The sequence below is a fragment of the Leiobunum rupestre genome, chromosome 2, assembly GCF_980474605.1.
Source record: "Leiobunum rupestre chromosome 2, qqLeiRupe1.1.hap1, whole genome shotgun sequence".
In the NCBI taxonomy this organism is placed as follows: domain Eukaryota; kingdom Metazoa; phylum Arthropoda; class Arachnida; order Opiliones; family Sclerosomatidae; genus Leiobunum; species Leiobunum rupestre.
The window spans coordinates 39,079,975-39,104,591 of NC_143385.1; the positions used below are offsets into that span (position 1 = coordinate 39,079,975).

The 24,617-nt window shown below is 38.2% G+C and overlaps 1 protein-coding gene across 1 annotated transcript; it reads right to left on the reverse strand.

Annotated features, from left to right (window-relative positions):
* Positions 1–909: 909 nt before the first annotated feature.
* Positions 910–3,119, reverse strand: LOC149957487 (uncharacterized). The gene is made up of 2 exons (XM_090167055.1): positions 2,186–3,119; positions 910–938 (listed from the first exon to the last, which is right to left on the reverse strand). Exons 1-2 carry the CDS (start codon positions 3,117–3,119, stop codon positions 910–912), a joined length of 963 nt encoding a protein of 320 aa, XP_090023181.1.
* Positions 3,120–24,617: the final 21,498 nt, after the last annotated feature.

Sequence of the window (24,617 nt, forward strand, 5' to 3'; positions counted from 1 at the left end):
CTGTACACCGGAGTGGTTAGCACTTTCGCCTCGCAGCAAGAGGAGCCGGGTTCGATCCCAGCTTGTGGCACTGGGTGAAAACTCGGAACAACTCCTTCTGCGTTGAGTTTGCAAGTTCTCTCCTCACTGGTTCAAGGGGTTTTCCCCCGAGCTCTTCGGTTTCCCCTTCCATAAAAACGTGTTGAGGTTAACGGTAATACATGTAGTTAGTGTAGGGAGCTGTTGGCTCGCGTTGCGCGCGCCAGTGGGAAACAAGCTTAATGCATTATCTCAATGTGTTTTTCGTGGAATAATTAACAAGCTTCGCTGACATTTTTCATAAGCCCGCTAAAATCTAGTAAGAGCACCCCCCCCCCCCTCCCTGTTGTAGTTGGCCCCACAGGGCTAGAAGCGGAGGGTTGGTAATTTTTATATCATTTTCCTTATAGAAGAAAAAATGTTACACTTGTAACTGCCCAAACCACTTACATTATGAATGTCAACAAAGAAATGGCCAAACCAAAGCTCCTCCCAAAAAGATGCGAAGGCGTCAAATTAACCGCCATATACCAGCATACCACAGGGGAGATGGAAGTTTTGACGAGTGGGAAAGACCTGGAGGGGCCCAAATGTACCGAGGGGGCCAAAGCTCTGAACAGAGTGAGAGATATGGAGGGGGCCAAAATCATGGGTGGGTGCAACGACAAGGACGGGGCCAAATGCATGGATGGGGCCAACAACAAGGAGGCGGCCCAAGTAACGAAGGAGGCCGACGAGGCAGCGAAAGCCACCGACAAGAGGAAAAAAGAAATTTAATGTTCGAAATGTTTACTTTTTTAAACAATTAAATAAAGAACCGATACCGAAATACGACTTTGTTTTGACTATTTATGTCGGGAAATTAAACGCGAAGTTTCCACTTGACTATATTTATGGTGAAAACCTGAAGGCGAGGTTTCCTAAATTTATTTAATAAAATTAATAATTAAAAACTCGAAATTATTGCGCAAGTAGAGTTCTTATGTTAAATATCTCCAAGTTGAAGCACCCGCCTAGACACCTTATTTGAAAACGTTTTGCGTTTCCGCGGAATATCCTTGGAAATATTGTCTATTCCCACGTCATTTTAAGGACAAGTAAACATGCTGTACTTGTTTAATAATTTGTAGTTTTTATTTAATTTTATTATATAAGCGTAAGGGGATTTAACACTTGTGTATTGATGTCAAAATTTATATATTGCCATACATTCCCGTTAAAAGTGTGGTCAGCTCTAAGCAATGAGTTACGTGGCTCTAGTCGAGGGGCCGGACACTTGCCATAATTTTCTACGGAATTTCGTAGAGATTTTGGCGATTTTATCATTACTTGTGGAAGTGATTTTGGGATTTCAATGTTAATTTTCCATAGAGAGAGTGAAAAGATTTTGCGATTTTGGACAAAGTGTACGGGATTTTGGTAAATGTCCGACACCTCGGCTCTAGTAATGAGTGACATGGTGCTAGTAATGACTTTTGAGTTACGTAGCTCTAGTCTATTTCCATAAGTAACATAGTAACTATAAGTAGAAGATCTATTTGATCCGAGTTTCGCGTTGCTCGAAGACCTATCGGTACGAGTTATTAGTAAGTTTTTAATTTTCTTCAAATTTGTTTAGGATTTAGCTATATTATCCCTTTTAATTATGGACTTATCTACTTTTTCGCGTATTTTATCATCCTTCTCATAGTCCATAGGTGGTTTCTTCTAACTTAACTTATCGTAGATACTATTCTCCACCACACTCCCCCCTTTTCGGCGTTCCGTTGCTATACGCAACGCGTTTTGAAATTTTTAATGTTTAGGCTTAGTTTCTCGTTTCGATTTGATAGTCGCCAGCCTGATTTCCCGCACGGTACTGATGAGTTCCAAATAGAACGAAACCGGTCTACCGTTGGAATTTCTGGCTATTTTATTTATTTTTAATTTAGTTTATTACTCGAAGATCTATTTGATCCGAGTTTCGCGTTGCTCGAAGACCTATCGGTACGAGTTATTAGTAAGTTTTTAATTTTCTTCAAATTTGTTTAGGATTTAGCTATATTATCCCTTTTAATTATGGACTTATCTACTTTTTCGCGTATTTTATCATAAGTAAAAAACAACCCATTTGCTGTTTTAGCTCTGCTACAAGCGACGTACATATAAGTTCTGGCTAATCTTTTACCTGAGGTGTGAACAACGACTGAAGTGTATGTATCACCTTGGCTCTTGTGTATGGTTATGGCCTCTGCTATTTTCAATGGGAATTGAGTTCTGGTAATTGACACATTTTTCTGGCCATGTTTACGAACAAACGATTTGGAAACCTTTTCAATGGGAGTCCAATCTAGAGTAGCTTCCATCATTGTACTGAGCGAACGACTTTTAGAACGTAAACCTTTCCCAACTCTGGTTTGTTCGAAATGCATCCAAATCCTTAAAGGAACTTTATCTCCTTTTCTCGTTTTACCATAATAAATTTGGCGCAGTCGTCCTGTGGCCCCATTGACTAACCCGTCTGAGATATCAACGTTGCATGTCATCATATATCGCACACCGCAAGCTAAACAAATCTCTCTCGTTAAGCCCATCGTTAATGTCACAGGAAGATCTCGAGCTATATTTAGTAGCGTTTCTTTAACGGAGTTTGAAACGTCACCTGTAGCGGAATCGAAAGCTACAGACGTTACTTTCTCAGTAGCCAGACTTTGGATTTTAGCGTCATTAAAAGCGTTAACCCCCACATTCGTATGAAATAGATGAATAGCGTCCTCAGGAGGTATCCTAACGTTAGAAAGCATACAACTATCAAACAGAGACACATCGTGAACTGTCAAAGCGCCGACAGCCATTCGGTTCAGAGCTTCAGCAAACGGCTTGTCATCTTTCTGTCGCATTATTTCAGTCAATTCGAAGAATCGGAAATCTTCCCAACACGGACTATCAATTAATGCGCCATAAATGGAGCGAGGAGATTGGAAAACCGGTTTGTCCATTACAAGCGGCAACTGATGGAAATCGCCTACCACAAGTACAGAAAGACCCCCGAAAGTCTGTTGCGAGCCCATGATATCTTGCGCTCTGTCGTGAACTTGGTTAATTGTTTTGACTCCAGCCATTGAAATTTCGTCAATAATCAATAATTTCAAGTTATTGTATACCGCTCACATTTTACTCAAAGCTTCTGATTGCAAATGTGCCATTTGACCGCTAGATTGCGCCGTGGGCAGGCTAAAGGTAGCGTGCAAAGTTGTGCCACCTATGTTAAAAGCAGCTTTCCCTGTATAAGCTGTTTTTAAAACAATAACACTGGAATTATCAACTCCTGATTTTTTGTAAAAATATTTGGACACAGCTTCGTAAATAGCGTTAATAAGCACCGATTTCCCTACACCGGCACCTCCGCTCACGAATAAACGCAAAGGGGTTACCATGGCATTTTTAAAATGCTCCAAAACATAATTAAAAATTTCTCGTTGCCGTTGATTTAATGAGCGAAGCAGAGAAACATAATCGGAATCTCCCTAAGACGTCACTCGCGCTACCATTGTGACGTCGGTTGGGCGAACTGCGTCCAACTCTAGCCCAATGTCAGCGCCTTCAGTGTGGTCGGCTCGGACCGCAAAATTTGGATCATCAAGTGTAAAATTACGATCCCTGGCAACCTGGTAATCAGACATTGGTTGTACATAGTCAAGATTCACGACTAGTTCATTTTCGTGGAAGTCCTGAAGAGCCTTTTCAATTGCCCCTTCATCGGTATCTCCAAAAAACTCCTGTCGTTTGGCAGATATCGCTAGGAGGTTCAACTCGTATAACGCCTTGATATCTTGCTCTATAATATCAGAGTTTTCATCCCGCCATGGGTGAAACAACATAACCTGTTCCCTGTAGAAATTATCGAGATCTACCTGCATGTTGTACTTCCGGAAACGGATGACCTTCGCTCGCGTACGTTTGCGTACGTAACCTTTCCGAGCCGCCAAGGGCCAGGTATTACCAGATACGGGTTCTATTTCATCCTCGGGCTCGTGGTCTACGTATAAATTCTCGACTGGAGCTAGTGTACTTGCTCGCTTGTTCTTGGAGAACTCGTACTAAGCTGCAAACTCAGCTAAGCAAACATTATTAAGGTCGTCAGGCCTGACCGAGTATCGCTCAATGAGGCCTGTCGCATAAATATCTGTACTATTTTCAGCGAGTTCCTCTAATTCTGAAACAGGTTTTAAAATATGCACCCTTTGTTCAGGGGGACTTGTGTTTACATAGATAGACGCACGGCTAGATCTAGAAACAGGCATTTGTAAAACACCATAAGACGCTTCTTGCGCGCTTATTTCTTGGGCATTCATAAACTTATTGCCAATGATTCTCAATTTGTCTTTGATATTGGAACCTTTTCGCTTCGCTTCTTTACAAGCCTCGGCTAGAAGCAAAGACATACCACATTGCGATTTCCCAATATAGGAGACAATATAGACAACGCAAGCATAAGGGTCCAAAACGTATTGGAGATCCATGTTAGCCCTCCAAAGGCGCAAAATATCTGTATTGTAGGGATTTAATCGAATTTCATTTGGTTGCCGTTTAAGCAAAACTGCCTTTTTCTTCAACGAGAAAGACACCGTGTCAACGTATTCTTCTTCCGAGATATCGAAATTTAGAGCCCGCAAAAAGGCTTCAAATGTCTCAGGTGCATTTCCCATTTTTATATCTGCAATTGCATTCAATACCTTAGGAACTAATACCTGAATTCGTCTGCCGTACAATTCCTGCCAGTCTCGATTTTCGGTATCGACGATGACCGTACGGGGCATAGGTGGGAAAGGAATCCCGAATCGACAATTTGGCTTCTGACCTCCACCTGATTTTACTTTGCAAGTCCGAGAGTGTTTGTGGGTTTGGAGTTTCAATAACTCTTCCCATTCTTCACCTTCTAACTTAGCGCAAGAAATAAATTTATTTATAAACCTTTCGACTTCTTCCTTATTAGAGCCGTCGGATTTTAGTTTTGGCGCACCCGAGACCCAAAGCAAAGAATGAATATGCGTACTTCCTCTGTGCTGAAATTCGACCCTATAGTAAAAGTCTACTATAATGCCTAAAGGTGCCATTTTACTTCTCAATAACTTCATAAGAGCTCTGAACCTATAGTCAAAATACCTAGCGCAGGTAATTGGGTCGTATAGTATAGTTTGGCTTTTTCCATAAAATCCATTTGTTTTATCTCTTCCACACTTAACACACTTATCCCCGCTGTCTTTAAAAGTGCGTTAATTAACTCTGGCCATCTTGATTCTGCCGCAGAGCATGTACAAAAAAAGTAGGATTGCCTCAACGTTGCCAGTATGCAGGGCTTGATCTTGTAGTCTCTAATATCCTATAGCCGTCATCTTGCTTGACTAATACATCTAAGCCACCCTCTGACCTAACAGCCCCAGCAGTAATCACCCGCCCATCGGAAGATTTGGTTTTCCGCATACAAATTTGAATAGCTGAACTTATTTTCAGCAATTCTAATTTCAAGAATGAGTAAAACAATTTGGAATTGTCTTTGGCGCATCGACATTTAGCATTTCCCATTTCACCCTATCGGCGTAAGTAACTTTCACGCTAAATTTCATCTCGTGACCACCATATATATGAGGAAAAGATAACCATTCTCCATCCTCATCGAATAAAACTGCAATTGGTCTGCGACCTTCCCCAGGGGCTATCGTTACTGCGACATCACCCGGAGGCGGCAAATCAACCGGCGATATATAATCCTCACTCGATAACAATAAAGTATCGTTTGAGCCGCAGTTTACCAAGTTTCTGTCAGTAACCTCGTTCCATTCTTCATCAGAATCTAATTCAACAACAGGAATTTCTATGGGCGCTATATCTTCTGTTGTAGGTTGAACCCCGTAGGTTGTAGGGTGATCAGCTCCTATTGGTTGGGTACCAGGAATCTCCGGCGCAACCCTATCTTTCTCATCTACGATGAAATCAATCCTTCCTAAATTGGCATTCAGCACGTTCTCTGATAAAACTATTTCGTTTTTCACGTAGAAAGGAGTGCCAATTAAATGGCGGGCAGCTAATCATATTACATGTGGGCGAACGGACTCGTGCATATAAGCGTGATCAAACACCATCCGGTGGTTTAACCTGAGTTGAATGGTGTAAGTATCGTTAAAGGCACGCGGAATCACCGTGCATAACGTTGTGTCAACGCTTATCGGTACATTCACGACAGTTCCTCTGATTCTACTCTGTCGATCAACACCCAGAGGTCGTATTTGCATGAATGGAATTCTAGGAGAAACACATCTCACTTCCAAAGGAGATAAATTTCTGAGACACTCTGGGAGATTCACGAACAGAAACCCGTTTGCTTTGGAAAACTTTGGTATTTTTCCTTGTCTTATGTCTTTTTGGCAAGTGATACAAACGTATGTTGGAAAACGATTTTCACGGAGTCCCATTTGACTCGTCTCAATCGTCTGCATTATTTGCACGCTCGTCTTAAACCATAAACGGTTACAGCTTTCACACACATGGGAGGGTATGTCCTTAATCATTTTCAAATATATCATTGCATGATATTTCTTGTCATTTGTATGTAAAGCGGTAGTTTCTCTTTCCCTTTCTCTGAACTCCGGGGCAAGACGCCTGATCACGACAGCCACTCGTTCTCTTTCTCGAAACTCGAGATTCAATCGCCTGTCTTCCATCGCCTGTCGTGATAATTCTCTATCTCTCTGAAGGCAGGCAACATCTTGCCGTCGAGCCACTACAGCTTCCCGTTCTCTTTCTCTGAATTGAGAATCGAGCCGCTTTTGAGCTATAGCAGCTCGCTCCCTTTCGTTGTACTCAGAATCGAGCCGCTTATGAGCCATAGCGGAGCGCTCCCTTTCGTTATACTCAGAATCGAGCCGCTTCTGAGCCATAGCGGATCGCATAGCAACTCGCTCCCTTTCGTTGTACTCACAATCGAGCCGCTTCTGAGCCATAGCGGATCGATTAGCGACTCGCTCCCTTTCGTTATACTCAGAATCGAGCCGCTTCTGAGCCATAGCGGATCGCATAGCGACACGCTCCCTTTCGTTGTGCTCAGAATCGAGCCGCTTCTGAGCCATCACGGATCGATTAGCGACTCGCTCCCTTTCGTGTTATACTCAGAATCGAGCCGCTTCTGAGCCATAGCGGATCGCATAGCGACACGCTCCCTTTCGTTGTACTCAGAATCGAGCCGCTTCTGAGCCATGGCGATTTGCTCCCTTTCGCTGTACTCAGAATCGAGCCGCCTCTGGGCCATATCGACTCGCTTCCTTTCGCTACTGTCCATATTGCCTTCAAAACGGCTTTCAGCAGTATTGGGTACCAAATGCGGCGTAAGCGGATACGCCCGACTATCTAGAGTTGGTACCAGGTGCTGCACGCCCAAGTCACACACGCTATTATTCTCAGAGCTAACACTGTGCCCTAATATATCAGCGCTTGTAGAGGGAAGGTTTAAATCGGGCTCAACATCTTCAAAACGCCTTTTCTTTCTTTGGGCCTTTTCTCTTTCTCTGTATTGAGGATCTTTTCTTTTAGCCGCGATCCGCTCTCTGTCCTTCTTTCTTTTCTCCTCCCTCTTCTTGTCGTCAGCCATTTCACTCACGGCTCAAACTCGGTTAAAGGAGAGACTGGAATTGTAAAAAGGTGCAAGCAAGAATGTATTTATTTATACGAAGGGAGAATGAACATGTCGAGGCCCTAACCCCGTCACGCTAATGGGGGGGGGGGGGCGGAATACAAAAGGTTTGAGTTGAAAAATACGGGGGGGGAATGTAAACAAAGAAATTTACCGGTTGAGATTTCGGAAAATGTCACGTTAAGGGGGGGGGGATAACAAAATATTAGAGTTTAAAAATAACGGCGCCACTGCTCCTTTATTTTGCCTCCATAGTTTAACCGTCTAAAAGCAAAGTCGCCGTAGTTTTGAAAGGGACAATCCAAACCTTTTTTAACCTTAAAAATCTGGAATTGTAAAAAGGTGCAATCAAGAAAGTATTTATTTACACGAAGGGAGAATGAATATGTCGAGACTATCGACAGATTCTCAGGTGACGGAATGAATTGTAGCATAAAACTTACCCAAAGCTAGAAGAATTGCAATTCAGGGCCACAATGATACCCGCTATGTTGTATCAGTTAAAAGAATCACCGCAATTGCCAGGAATATTAAACCAAAACGCACATAAGACGGTCACAAAAATTTGAAATACAAAACCAGAACGAACACCAAATTAAATTAAATAATTATATAGAATACACGAAAACAAAGAAAAATAATAACAATTACTAAGTTAAACGCAGAGAGCCTAAATGTGACAACAGCTCTCGAAGTCTCGCTAGCGTAACTGGTGAGTGGTAATCACCACTTCGAACACAGAAACTCCCTAAATTCCCAAAGACGATCCCAACGAGCCAATCCCTAAAACCCCTTCGGCGCGAAAAATGAGGCTGGGCCGAACAGTACAACTGGGGGCGTGCAAGGGCGAATCGAAATGATGGAGGAGAGCGCAACCTGCAAGCTTATATAACAGAACTGTCCTGTTGTTTGAAATGTTTAATAACAAACCTGTCCTGTTGTTTGAAATGATTAATTAAAGTCCATTTTTTCCAATACCAATCTGACGATTTAACCAAGAAGTTTTTGAAAAAACGCGCTGAATAACAAACCTGTCTTGTTGTTTGAAATGTTTATTTTTTAAACAAATGATTAATGAAGAACCATTGTTTTAAATACCAATCTGTCACAGTTTCTGACCATACACGGTTTCGATAAGAAAATGCCACACTTACTTATTACTTCTGACCAAACACGGTTCCGATAAGAAAGTGCCACACTTACTTATTACTTTTGACCATACACGGTCCCGATAAGAAAGTGCCACACTTATTACCCGCAGACCGCACCGGCAGCGGGGCCTCGCGATTCAGAGGCGAGGGAGAAAATTGCCGGGCGGAAAAGCCTATGTGATAAGAAAAGAGAACGGAATATGGTTGCCCGCAAATCCCCAGCCTGACCCGCAGACCGCACCGTCAGCGGGGCCTCGCGATTCAGGGGCGAGGCCTATGTGATAAGAAAAGAGAACGGAATATGGTTGCCCGCAAATCCCCAGCCCGACCCGCAGACCGCACCGTCAGCGGGGCCTCGCGATCCAGGGGCGAGGGAGAAAATTGACGGGCGAAAAAGATTATATGCTCTCTGCTGCAATGTCTAACGGATCTATCTCTCCTGCCTTTACGGGCAGACCGCACCGTCAGCGGGGCCTCGCGATTTAGGGGCGAGGGATGAAATTGACGGGCGAAAAAGATTATATGCTCTCTGCTGTAATGTCTAACGGATCTATCTCTCCTGCCTTTACGGGCAGACCGCACCGTCAGCGGGGCCCCGCGATTTAGGGGCGAGGAAGAAAATTGACGGGCGAAAAAGATTATATGCTCTCTGCTGCAATGTCTAACGGATCTATCTCTCCTGCCTTTACGGCCACTACTAGTTACCAACCTACTTGCCCCGCTTTTGAGTAAACGCAAAATCCCGTCCCGCCCCCAATGGAAGAAATGGGCCCCCCTGTAGGGCGGGCACGAAACAAAAACTGTTGAAGTGTAAAATTTCAAGCGAATGTTTATGGAAGACGGCGTGGTTCGGTTGGTAGGCCGTGGGGTTATTTAGAGTTTACGCGGCGAGCGGCTGCCTGTGTTCGAGCCCCGGCCAGGCCAGCAATAGGCCAGCAATATAAATTATATTAAGAAATTATTTTTCGCAGCTCCATCTACCGTGTCGTCGCTTTTCCACAACAAACAACAACACTTAACGACAATCCGTCCATAGCAATAGTCCCACTTCGATATATATATCTCGATGTGGAACTAAAAAAGTCTTATTTTAAGGTGAATATAACTCAAGAATAAGTCTCCCTCAGTCCAAAAACGATACTAAAATTATACTTAATTGAGTTTGTTAAAAACAGCTTGAAAGAACATTTTTAACCAGAATTGACTCATTTTTGCTTTTATTTTCGAAACTTGTTTAAGACTCGATTTACACCTCTTTTTAAGGATTTGATAGAGACTCGTTTTCGACCCGGTTTTTGAGAATCGTATAAGCCTAAAGTTAGACCCTTTTTGTGGATTTGTAATAGACTTGATTTACACCCAAAGTTGTCTTATTTTTTAAAATTCCATTTAAGCCGGCTTTTCATGATTTGTAAGAAACTTGATTTTGACCCGCATTTGCCCTTTTTTTGAAGACTCCACTTACACCTGCTTTTCATGATTTGTGAGATACTTAAATAAATAATACAGTTTCTTGTTTAAAAATTTAATTTTTCAGTCCATGAAAATTAATTAAAATCTATGGAGATTTTTCCTCGGTTTGCTTCATTTCCTTGACGAATGACCAAGCTCGCCCACACTAATTGTTAATTATTCTGGTATAATCAGACTCATTCAGCTCTTTTATTTCAATGCATATCTGTAGTTTTGCTTTTTTTTATAATCAGAAACAAACACTAGAAGAATGTTGATTTATTAATTTTAAAACCAAGCAACAAAGCAAAAGGCATATTCTAAACCAATTTCAGAACTTACTTTTAATTGCATCCAAAACAGTTTTTGGTAGCCCAGTTGTGGTTCGCATTCCTAGTGCACTGTATTTCGCAAGTTTTGGGAATGGGGAAGATCGCATCTAAAAGTTTTCCCTGTATCTTTACCTGACATCAGTTTGATTATAGTAAGTTGGTCTTCGGATATATTCTACCTACACAAAAATGGTATTTATATTTTTGCTTTACAACAGGAAAATTAAACTACATAAATTATTATTCTTATAAAAATTTTAACAAATATACCTGAGTGAAATCAGACAATTCCATCTCAGTTCCGTGAGTTTCAGAAACTGACTGACTGCAAGAAACGATTGTAAATTATCATCGGATAAGCCGTTGTTATCATCATTTAGTTTAAGAGCTTTGATTAATCATTCACAAATGATACTTATATGGCATATACCTCGTGTCGTTTCTCGGCCCCATATGAACATTCTAGAAAACTGTTCATTTGGCTCTTCTCTGGTAGAAGCTCTAAAATAAGTGTTTTCATTTTAAGGAACTATTTATATAATAATTAAAGAATTTAAAAACAAAGTTCTGCTACTTCATGGTATACTGTTATTTATAATTTTACAAATACTCTGGACGTTTCGGACCGAGATCCTTCTTCAGCCGCGTCTAATCCTATTCTGATCGTACATTTTGCTTTTCGAAATGTTTTTGAAAATATTCTAGTTATTTTAAATAAAAGTATAACTACCAATACTTGATTCACATCTAGGAAAGTCTAACGAATTTATACTGTCAGCGTAAGAAATACAAGTGATGTGATACGAAAAGAGTTGGTATTTATTTACACTTTTAATATAAGTACGGGTACTAATAAACGGCGGACTTGAAAAGGTCTCTCGACGAGTGGCAACTCCCCAGGGCTAGCTTTTCAGCTAAATGTTGCATAGATCGTTCTGTCCTTAGCAGGCTTTCCGCACGATGACTTCAGCTTTAATGTTCCCACTAAGAACTCCGAAGAGAGACTCCCTCCTTCCGACTCGGGGGCGACCTTATATACCCGTTGACCGGAATTGATGGGGGGAATTCCGGGTCACTTCGTTGTGGGTTCGGGAGCCCGAGCTTTTTGCTTTCTTCTCCTTATTCTGTTGGCAATACTATGCAGTCTATGCTTCGAGCAGCTACTCTAGTACTTAAAAACTATATCCAGCGGAAATTAAACGGACTTTACAACCGATGTCATGCCTCAACCTTTTTCTTAATATTCTTGATTAAAGTTATATTTTAATTCCAATATAAGTTTTTCAATAAAAATAAAGAATACTTTATCTATGAACTTAGTTATCACATTTTATCAAATACAGGCGAAAAACCTATTTTATTCTTATGTTACATGTCATAAATAAAGAAAAATAAATGCACTTACAGTTAAAACTGGAATCTGGCAACTCTGAGTTACAAAAATAGTTTTGTCCTACGCTTAAATTATTTTAAGTTTCCTATAGGCTTTTTATTATTATAATGACCAAATAAAAAATTAAATAATGCAGTCTTTTAACAAGATCATATTTCATTGCAATCTCAAGCCAAGTACCAAATCTAGACAATACTAAAAGTTCTTACTGCCTGAGAGAAACCAAAAAAACACAACATTTCTCAAACTGCTGCCAACATTGAAATTAATCTTCAATTGACCACAGTAAAGCAAGAAACCTTAACTATAGTAAAGATGAAAATAGCATTAACAAACTCAGCATTGCCTGAACTTCTGTACGTAAAGGTCAAAGACTTGATGAAATTGAGGATAGGGTAAATGAGCTTCCAAATTATATGGAAAATCTAATGAATAATGGTGAAGCAGCGGAAGGTGGAGATGAACTTCTAGACGATGGTGGAGATTTAGGATGAACAACCTAAATCTCCACCATCATCTAGATAGTGAAGAGAGTAAACTATTGGGCTCATCCGATGATGATGATTTTCCAGATTATTGCCGCCCCCTATATAATAATGTTCCTTTAACTATTAAGGGAAGTTTTGTTGCAATTCTATTGTTTGCAATAAGATACAGTTTAACTGGAGAAGCTACTGTTGACTTGTTAGAACTAATTAATCTCCATTGTATGAAACCAAATTATTGTCTAACAATTCATAATAAGTTCCGAAAATTTTACTTAACTTGCATAATACAATTCATCAATTTTGTTTATCGTTCAGCAAAAGCAACTGATATTGGTAATTTATTGGAAAATATTTTGTCTCACCTCGTAGAACTACATTTTTTATCTCAACTGAAGACTATTTTATCGAAATGGGTTTTTAAAAAATATTTGTTGCAGATTTTCAAGGCCAAATGTACTTGAAGATATATGTGACGGGCATATATATAAATCCAAGTGTGAGTAGGGCCAGTTTTTGTCATGCATAAATAATATATATTTAATGTGGTATACAGATGGAATACGCCTTTTTAAATCATCAAAGAGGAGCATTTGGCCTTTGTCTCTTCGTATTTTAGAATTGCCAACACATTTACGGTGTCGAAAAGAAAATACACGAAAAGGCAAACAAGATGTAAAGAGACACCATGAATATCTTAAAAGCTTGTAGATGATTGGTGCTCGGGTTTTTTTGTAAGTTATCCTACGGGAACAGTTCTATAAGACAGTGATGAAATATTTTGCAACAACTTTTGGATAAACAGCCTTTAGAAAAAGCCGTATTTTGGTCAACGGAATTTCGCCAAACTTTAAATTTATGTATAACATAATTCTATGCACGCTTTGCAAAAAGAAATTCAGTGGAATTCCATGTAGGGAACGTTTGGCCCTCTGGTGGCATTTAGCGAAATATAATTTATATTTTCGGATACAACTTAAAACAACAATTTAAAATATATATACATTTATTATATTGAGTTGATATTTAGTTTGGTCACTAAAAAGTCGATTTCGAAACATTGTGCGAGAGCGGCAAATGGAACATGAGAAACTTGATCGGAGCAGATCCGAACACGCAAATGGAACATAAAATGTTGATCAGAGCGATATAGAGCGCTTGAGAGCAGTCAAATGGAAAACGCTATGAGTCACTAGCTTTATTTTATTTTAAATTTTTCATCCATAGACAAAGCTTAAACAAGTCTCAATCAAGTCACCAAAACAAAGTCTTCCAATATGAGTTTGCAATGAGGACTTACACTAGCTTTCTTTTAATCCCAATTTTTAAACCACAGACAAAGCTTTAACAAGTCTCATTCCAGTCACCAAAATTTAGTCTTCCAATATGATTTTAAAACGAAGTCTTACACAAGTCTTTGTTTTATCTCAGACAGGTCTTAAACCAGTTTCATTCAAGTCTCGTAAAATATTTCTTAATATACAAGACTAAAATGAAATTAATTTATAGTACTTCTAATTTTTATGTTCAAATAGTACTTGAAAATCCTTGATTTTTATTTGAAACTTTTGAATACTAAAATAAAACTCCTATTTTGGTAAGGGTTTAAGATATCACTAAATTGGTTTGAATCCTATCAAACAGATAAGAAAGTAGCCGTTGCTATAGTTGGCGAAATTTCTGGAGATTAAACTGTAAAGAAAGGTATACCGCAAAATAGTATACTAGATCCAATCCTGTTCAAAACATACACGAATGATATTAATTAACACTTACCCCTAAGCGTGTCAAAGGAATATGCCTATGAAAATACACTCTTAAATTCTAGAGCAAACCTCGAGGACTTACAGCGTGAAGCAAAAAGTTCCCAATCTATTCTTACTTCTAGGGCACTAACACCAAATGAAAATCTTTTAATCAAGATTAATATCCCAAGATCAATGGGACTGAAATTAAGAGAGTTAGTCACTTTAAATATCTTGGTGTCGTTATAGACGATACGCTCTCATGGCATAAATATATTAACCACATCATCAAAAAAACTAACAGCAGACTCGGCATCCTTATATTCTGATACCATAAGTGTATTATACAAAACAATGATACAACCATTTTTTTTTCGTATGGTGATATCTTTTATAACTCAGTAAATGAGTCTGATTTAAAGATAATTCAGGTTGCGCATAATAATGGTGCGCGCTTTGTGGCCTAAAAGAAAAAGCGTTCATAAGCAAGAGAGGCACGCGAGCAACTGGAATGGTTAACACTAAAGCAACAATATCTTTCAAACATTCTCACGCTCATGTACAAAATTTCTCATAATAATTGCCCGGAAAACCTCTTCGATCATTTTTAAAAACCATTTGATGTGCATAAATATCAGATCCGCGGTGCAAATCAAAATAATTATGTTGAAAATCTATAAGCCTCCTTGCACACAAAGTACCAAAACTCGTGGTATAACTTTATGCAGCAACTTGACCTCTGAAGTAAAACAAATAAATAATTAAAAAAATAGAGATGAACTTAAAAAAATATGTTGCAGTAATGAACCAAATAGAAATAAATCATGTAGTTTACTATAATTTAAGTGTAGGACCACTTTGTAAATCAGCTATGTTGAAAGAGATATCCAAATAAAAGCCTATTATTATTATTAATTTACTTTTGTTGAAAAATAGTCTTTAGTTGGTTTGTTTCACTTTTTACCCTGGTCCTCTCATTACAATAGGTGTGACGTTTGGCTTTTCCAATAACACTTCGTCTAATTCTCTGTAAAAAAATATTTAAATAAAGAAATCTAAGATTGAGTTTTGATTATCACTAACGCTTCAAATTTACATGAAACTCTTCCACGTCCAGAGGAGCCATTAATTGTTTTTGTTTCTTTTGTAGCCTCTTAGAAGTACTTTCCACCTGGAAGTAATTATGAAATTTATTGAAATATCATTACTTATTTTCCACTTGTGCAGCCGAAACCGTGCATCGTTGCTGGGCCAATTCACCTTGAATTATTTCCCACATGTATCGAGCGGATAGTATTTACCACCGATTTCGCAATACCCATCGTAGGGGTTAAACCTTTGACCCAAGTGAGGAAAAGACAGAATTAAGAACGCGAGGCGGTTTAAAATTTTTGTGCGCGCCGTGACTTTGGCCCTTTCGGACAAGCTTCAGCGAGACGGACATGATTTTGTAAATATACTTTCTTTGTTGTACATACTTTCGATTTGCTTCTTATGTTTATTCATTATTTTAATATACTAACCATTTAACACTTATCTCAGATAGTCTAATTAATTTTCCCTAGACAACTTAACCATAATTTAAAATCCCCATTACTTTACCAAAATATTTTAAAGTGTTACATACTAATTCAATTTTGAAGAAAAATAAATTAATATTTTTAATCACAGTCTTGACTTAAAAACTAAAATAAACAAATTCACTATTAATAAGAACTTTATCCAAAACGTATCAGGAACTTTTAACTTTTTTCAAAACCTCAGACGATGGGAGCAAAGCGGATGCACTTCTTTTCAGTTCAGCGTCTCGGAGAGAAATGACGCGGGGGAGATTAATCAGTTCCTATCTTGTTGAGATTAATTCATCACGTGATCAAAACTACAACTAACCCCCAAATTATATTGGCTGTCTCTCTGAGACAACAGTTCTACGCACTTAAGATCAAACCGTCTCGTGATCGAAACTGCAACTAAGGAATGATTCCCATTGGTGACATCATATAATTAAGCCACTTGAATATTTTGAAAAACACATTGTTTGACGTTATATAATTAACCCACTTTAATATCTAAAGTGGAAAAACCCAATGTAGAGAGAAATAAGTCTCGAGTGCTTGTGACTTAATCATATTTAGAAAACAATGCAATTAATAGAAATTTACATTAAATTAGTATACTTGTACCATTTTGTGAGCTACGGTGAAAAGAGTTAGTTTTGTGGTAGAAACGTTTTCAAAATACCATAAAATTAACTCAATGAAGAAAATTGTAATTAAACTTATCACTACGGCAATAATTTTAGACGGTTGTTTCAGGACGGCGATTATGGCCTATGTTTGTACGTCAGATTCCATATCGAAAATGAAGTTAAATGGAATATTTTCGTAAATAAGTATAAATTATAGCCTAACCCTAATATATTCTCGAGAACTGAACAAGTTCTTTGGGAATAAAAGATCAGCTTACTATCTCCCCCATATAAGGCGATCCTTGATCAATGGCATTTTGTACTCGACGCTGTAGCCACTTTCTTTCACTCATTATTAATTCGGGCTACAATGGGATAATTGGTTAATACTCTTGTAACGTTCACTATTGGAGTTAACGAGCAGGGTTTGTCTAGGGGTAGTTTTTAGTTTTCTAACATTAAGTTAAGTAACTCAGACTGCCAAGGTTACCAAACAGGAAATTCGGTTTTATAGACACTTAATAGTTAACGGAAATACAATACTACAATAGGGATATTAAAAAAAACTACAAAAAACATCAATACTTAAGTTATCGTTGAGCTGAAGTCCAGCCCCTTTTGGTCCAGGCGATTCGCAGTTGACTACAAGCCTCTGGTTTCACGCATTACCGCAGTATTGCCTCTTTTGTGGCTCCGACCCTCCACGGATTTGGTCGCGTTGTGTGCCGTGTCCCCCGTTCCTCTCGGAATCCTTATTTCCCACCGAACTCCATTTCCTTACGGACCCTAGTATCTCGGGGCGGGAGATGTACCTTTCAGGATAGTGCGCAAGGTGCTGACACAAGACTTAGGTCGTGCTGCTGCTCGGGTGTGATAAACCCACGAGCTCGGTGTTCTCAGGAACTGCGAAATACTCTCCCTCTTGGGGTCACCACGGGAGCCAAGCATCTCTCGAAAAATCTCTGGATCCCTGTTTTTTACCCATGGGTCACGTGACCTCGATCATCCGAGTCCTAGGTACCCAATAGTTGAGTATCGTTCCTATATTAAAGTAGCCAATTGGCTATAGTAGGTTGGGCTTGTTTAATTAACGGGGGCACTGGTGGCCCCCGGGTCAGAGGTCACGGATGTAAACCGTCCGCTAATGCTTAATTTGAATTTGGTTCGTACCGTCTTTTACCATCTGCAAATTAAACGCACAAGTGGGGGCTTCGGATGGATCTTCTGCCGAAACCCGTGGGACACTTTAAATCGCGAGCCCTTTTCGTGGAATCGCAAAAGAAACCATTCTCACACAAACTATAAACAAAACTCATAAAATAGAACACAAATAATAGAAAGACACTTCCCAGGTAGCAAAAGCACGTGTGCATTTCGTGGATATTTGGTATTTATGGTTGATATAACGTGTTGAAATATTTATATACGTATTAGTCACGTATAATATTGGTACATCAAACACTTGGCAAATCAAGTGTTAAATGACACGATTGTACTACGTACATATTTGGGCTATGAAACATCTACATAGGGGTACTGTTAAATCACACGTGTTGTGCACGTATAAATATCATACATAAAATCTAGTTGGAATCTATTGTGTATCTGTATATACATTGCACGTATATAAATAAGATATGAAACACTAGATTGGAGTAGTGTTTAATCACACGTTATTTGCACGTATGAATATACATAAAAATCTAGTTGTATTCTAGTGTTAATATACATGTACATTGTACGTATATACATGGGATATGAAACACTAGATTGGGGTAGTGTTAAATCACCCGTATTTTGCACGTACGAATATCATACATAAAATCTAGTTGTATTCTAGTGTTAATATACATGTACTTTGCACGTATATACATGGGATATGAAACACTAGATTGGAGTAGTGTTTAATCACACGTTATTTGCACGTATGAATATCATACATAAAAACCTAGTTGTATTCTAGTGTTAATATACATGTACTTTGTACGTATATATATGGGATATGAAACACGTGTAGAAACTATACATAAAAATATATTTGAAATCAAGTGAAATTCTGCATGTACTTTGCACATATAGATTCCGAATATGACTCACTATATTTCCAATTTGTAAAATTTTTCTTCTTTGCATCTTACCTAAAAACTTGTTGGGTTCATTTAGTCGAAATGTATTTGGCGCTTATATGTCCTAGCCCTTATTGTGCTGAATGAAAATGGTCGTGAAAGTGACGTCACGGTGTTATTTTAATATGAAGTTTATTCTCGAAATCACTGTTATCTGGGACAGTAAATGATCCGCATTTCAAAATATAACATATACACGGAACATTAACTGATCAGAAGATGGCGATAATCGACTATAGTTGTTTTAGCGGAGCTACGTTTAAATAATCGCACCCACGCAACAACGAAAGTATGGACTTTACACTGAGGCTCGTACAGGAAAATCAGCGAGTTAATTAACATAGAAAATTAAAGATTTTCTATCCAGTCGCCAGTCTTTTGTAACGTACTATTTTGATATAGTGGAAAGATCATAACCGCTGAAAAGACGTTGTAATTTATAATAGGTTATGTTTAGAAATTGTATTTTGGGTCGCTACACAAGATGTATTTTAGTTAAGACTATCGGTACTTATACATAACCCCGATTTCGCAGTGGCGTCGTTCGGGGGGGGGGGGGACCGCCCCGGGTGACACTCCGCTACCTTTTAAGTATCTGACGACATAATAAAAACAACCTTTCATCCATTTGAAAAAAAAAAAATATATATATATATATATATATATATATATATATATATATTTATCGCTCGCTCAATGTGCAGGGGTGACAGTCTTAATTTCCGCCCTGGGTGACACTTACCTTAGCTACGCCACTGCGATTTCGCCCTCGAATGGGTTGACGAAACAAGTCGCCTTGTTTTTATTATATTTTTAATAAATATAATATACGCAGTGTATTTTACCGATTTATTATGAGATGTATTTTATGTTATTAAACCCATAATCTTTTATAAAATAAGAGGGATTCAGCAAACTTGTACGAATTTTTACGACCTTTCTTAAAGCGTCGGAGAAATTCGTACACTTTCGCGTAATTGATTCAGATTTCCGTGGTGAAAACGAATTAAGGGCCCGTTCCAGAGACGAAAAATTATCGTTAACTAACGAAAAAGGGGGCGTGTCTTGTTAATTAACGAAACTTTTTGAAAAACGCGTTCCAGAGACATTTTAACGAGACAAAAAGTTTTGTTTTTCAACGAGAGCTAGACGAGAGCTCCGGAGCTCTCGTTTACGCGTTCGGAGGCGAAAATAGTGAAAAAATGGCGGCGGCGGAGTTTCTTCGAGCTAACATGATAAAACAAGGTGTACACAATATTGAAACAGATGTCCCGCTGAAAATAATGTATCGCGAGTGACCCAATACTATGAATTGAATATAAAAAAAGGATTTTTGGCACCTGAAACAGCGTTTATTGAGCTACAAATGGGAATGGCCAAGGCCCGAATTGAAGACACCCCATAGATTAGATTTTGCTACGCAGGTAAGAATTCGTTTATTATTATTTTTATTTAATATCAAAACGAAAAGAAGAAAGAAAGATCTTTTCGTTTTGATATATTTAAAATGTGACTCTGGGAGCAATTGTATTATAAAATAATCTTATTATAGATCATCATAATCATCTGCTGTATTTGTTTTGGAAAGACGGAAAATTGTTATCGACACAAAACTGTCAAGTTGAGTGTTTGTCGAATCATTCACAACATCAGTCAAATTATTTTTTGTACACATTATATAAATAAAAAGTATTTCAATTCTTAAAATAGAAGTATTTATTTATTATTGTAGCTATCATTTAAAGAGAATGGGGAACACATCTCCCTTTTGGCCTGATACCCAATGATAAAAACTGCCTAATATACTGAATGAAATGTTTATTGAGCCCCTAACTACTTTTATGGGTAAAAATTACCGGAAGGTGATAACCACCTTTGAAAAATATCCAAATGAAATTCAAATATACCGCCAAACTGATATTAAGTGAAAAAACCTGCTCGAAGATGGAGACAGCTCCGTTGGACGATGGGTCAGCTGACAACAATAAAGAAATAAGTTTCATTGTCGTGGGAAGTGTTACATCTGAAAGCTAGAGAAAAGGTAATTAGTAATATTCATTAAATTAATTTAAAAGTAGTAGACATACTGCTGGTAAATGTAATTATGTTTCAGGGTTATTAATTATTCGTTCATAAGGCGAGGTCACTGAAATAAAATTTTCAATTTCCTTTTCAGCCCGAACAAAAGAGTTGAGTATGGTAACCAGAATTTTATTAGTATTGTACAAATGACTGGAAAAGGAGAGAAAAAATTGCGCATTTTGTTTAGAATAATTTCCTAAAACCCATTCAATCGTTCTTGATTATTTACTACAGACAGAGCAACGTGGTCTAATGTTTCAGCACTGCTAGCAGCAATAGGTTCGGAGGGCACATGTATGATGTTTTTTATAGCTTCTTTTGTCACCTTTAACAGGTATACCAAATTATTACTTATATCTTAATTAATGTCAATCTATTTTTCAGAGAATGTAGGAAAAGAGCAACGTTAACAATACATAAAACACTTTTGGATTTTTCCTTTACCGTTGGCCTAGGCGGATTTGGAAGTGGGTTTTCAGCCCTTGCGTCTATTTAAAAAATGTAACTGAGCTATATCTGCTAGTAAGTAATACATCTAAACTGAGCGTTTCTGATAGAAATATTTTACCACGTCTCTTTGCAGCCAAATTAAGGGGAGCATTACCGACCTCGCTTGGTGGAGCACTCATAGGAGTAATGTGAAAACGCCCCGTACTTGGCGTATCAATAAAAAAACCACTCATTCTCGCTGGTGGTATGTGAAACTGCTAGCGCTTGTAGAAGGTACGGGGCTTTATTTATATTGTTTAAAATTGTAATGTATATTTAACAATTCAAATTTTATATTTAAAGTAAATAAAGTAGAGTTTAATGTACTTGTTTCTTCATTGCTGTACTACCAATGCGATTTTCAACACCTGCTATACCACGAATCATAGTTTCGCCACTCTATTCTCAAGTGGTGTCAGCTAATCTCCAGTTGATTTTCTGATCATTATGATATCTTGGGCCAGTGTCTTTACGATGTTTCTTAAGAAAGACCATTTTGTTCTAATTTGTAAGAGAGTTCTTTTTGTCCCCTTACCAACGGCTGACACTTCTTTTGCCATCTCTTTCCACGCTTTTACTATGTTTTTGTAGGCTTTCACTACTGCCATAACTCTAGCTTCAAGCCCAGCAACAATTACTTCCTTTTGCCTTTCATTCAACCTGAGTTAAACTTCGCCCTTAGCTCTGCTTCTTTGCTAACCCCATTTTTAAATAAATAAATAAATAAATGCAAATATTTAATAAATCAAATGTAAATAACCACCAAAAATTGAAAATTTATAAATAAAATTTAATAAATATAATAAAATAACTGATAAATAGCCGAGATTACGTAGTCGAAACTCGAAAGTGGAAAATTGCCACTGTTTACAAGAAAGAAATCACAGACAACGCTAAGGCTTAACTGTGCGATTGAAGTGACCCGCTTACCGCCGATATTTTCCGGCGTTTTTATTGGCTCCGGACGGGGGCGGAGCTTATTAAAAAAAAGGCGAAATAACGAGAGCGGGAGTTTACGAAGTCTCATTAAAATGTCTCTGGAACGCGTTTTTATAACTCTAGTCTATGTCTCGTTAAATCGGTTTCGTTAAATCGCGAGTCTTGTTTTTAAACGAGACTTTTGAAAACGTCTCTGGAACGGGCCCTAAGTGCGGCTAAATACACCTCAAGCCTATGGGGATATCACGTTCCCGGAAGTTGGGTTAGATTAGTTCATGCCGCCGCTACCAAGTGGCGCTATTTCAAAATGTTTTAATGTCACTGTGAAGAAAGGATGTAGTAAAACATTTTCTCAATGTCACAGTTAGGGGTATTATGTTACTTATGGTAGAAGGGAATGTAAGGTAGGAGTTGGACTAATTGATATCAATTTCCGTTTCAGTATATATTGTGGTGTCATCTAAGACTATTTTTAAAGCATTTACTATTTAAAATTTGAAGTAGAGTGGAAGATAAAGTATCGCATTGTTCACACCTTCCCTTACTTATCTTTCTTTCGCATAAAGTCATGCGGCCTTGCAAGTTGTAACTTGCTGAGGTTAACGGTAATAGTTAGTGTTGGCAGCTGACGGTGAGCTTGCCTGGCATGAAGGGCTTGCCACCACCCTCCTACCCGGCCACTCATATATAAGGCAATAAAAAGGTCGCTTGCGACTTGGGCCTATGGTGGTGCTTAGGGTATTAGCCTAGCTAATTATTATTTTTATTATTATTATTATTATTATTATAACTCTTTCCTTCTTAATGAAGACGATGCATTATCGGGCCGGGCCTCAAGTATTTAAAATCGCGACCGTTGAGTCAAAAAAAGAAGAGCGCGAGTTCAAGCTCTTTACAAATTGGTTTTGCCGATATCTCTTTAGGTGGCGCTTTTAGGGAATTTTGGGTGGCGCTTTTAGGAAATATTATTATTATTATTTCTTTATTTTATTAAAAATGAACCGCTTTATATATTTTAGTGCGGTTTTCGCCATATATTTTAGTTTTTAACGGGCTATAAGACTATCTAACTGGTTTAAGCTTGGCCGTCCCCCATTAAAATACAATCATGTATACTACTAAAAATTAAATAACATGTTAAGTTCTAATTTGCGTATTATTAATTTGATTGGTTTTTACAATACATACATATACTTTGGTGAAGTTCTACAACGTATAATTTTTTTCTTAGATGGCACATGTATAATAACAATGTATAAAGTTACTAAACGCCAACGAATTAGGAACGTTTCAGCAGCTGTACGACATCATATGTCTGATATTTTTGTTAACGACAATAGCAATCAAAGAGAAAATACATTGGTTGATGTCAACATACCGGTGCCAGAAGTCCCTTTAGTTATTGAAGAGCCGCAAAATAATAACCTTGAGTATTTGAATGAAATAGTAGATGACCGAGGATTCGTCGGTCAAAATGTTTACAGTGACACAAATTCCGATTCGGAGGAAAGTTCAAATCATGATACATATGTAGAGTACATGTTCAATAGAGACACTAGCTCGGGTAGTTCAGATGAACAATACGTGGTTGGCTTACTTGAACAACTTGTTCAATGGTCACTTAAATTTAATATTAGCCACCAATCTCTAAATGGACTTCTAAAAATCCTAAAACCATATCACGGTTTTCTTCCGTTGGACTCAAGAACGGTTTTAAATACGAATAAAAGAGAAGAGGTAACAATAGACAGTTTAGAAAACGGGAATTATTGTCATATCGGTCTGTTGGACGGGCTTAATCAAAAGCTTAGATCAGGTTTACCGACATTAGACGCAAAGGTGTTAAACGTTTCATTTAACGTTGACGGAATACCGGTTCACAAGAGCACCAAAGGAGAGCTTTGGCCAATATTAGCAAGGTGTGAACAAACTAATGAAAAATCGCCCTTTGTAGTAGGGTTATTTTATGGAATCGGTAAACCAAAACCATTAGACCGATATTTAGATAGATTTTTGGCAGACTACTTAAAACTTCTTGAAAATGGATTACCGTTTGAAGAAGAATATTACAGAATTAAATTGGGACCTTTTATTTGTGATGCCCCAGCTAAAGCCTATTTATTGAGTGTGAAATCACACTGTGGTTATTTTTCGTGTATTTTTTGTGAAGAAAAAGGAGTATGGAAGGAAAAAGTGATTTTTACTCAATTTGATGCCACACTAAGAACTGATTCTAGTTTTCGAAATCAAACACAAAAAGAGCACCATTTACCGAATGCAATTTCCCCACTCACCGCTTTACCAATTGATATGATAAATGATTTTCCAAATGACTACATGCATTTAATTTGTATTGGTTGTGTAAAAAGAATACTAAACGAACTTATGAGGCCAAAATCAAGAGTAAAACAGAAGAGAAACGTATTAACTCAAATATCAGAAAGAATGCTTAATCTTTCTAAGTACACGCCAGTGGAATTTTCCAGAATACCTCGAAGCTTTTCCGAGGTGGATAAGTGGAAGGCCACAGAATGTCGCCAGTTTGTTTTAT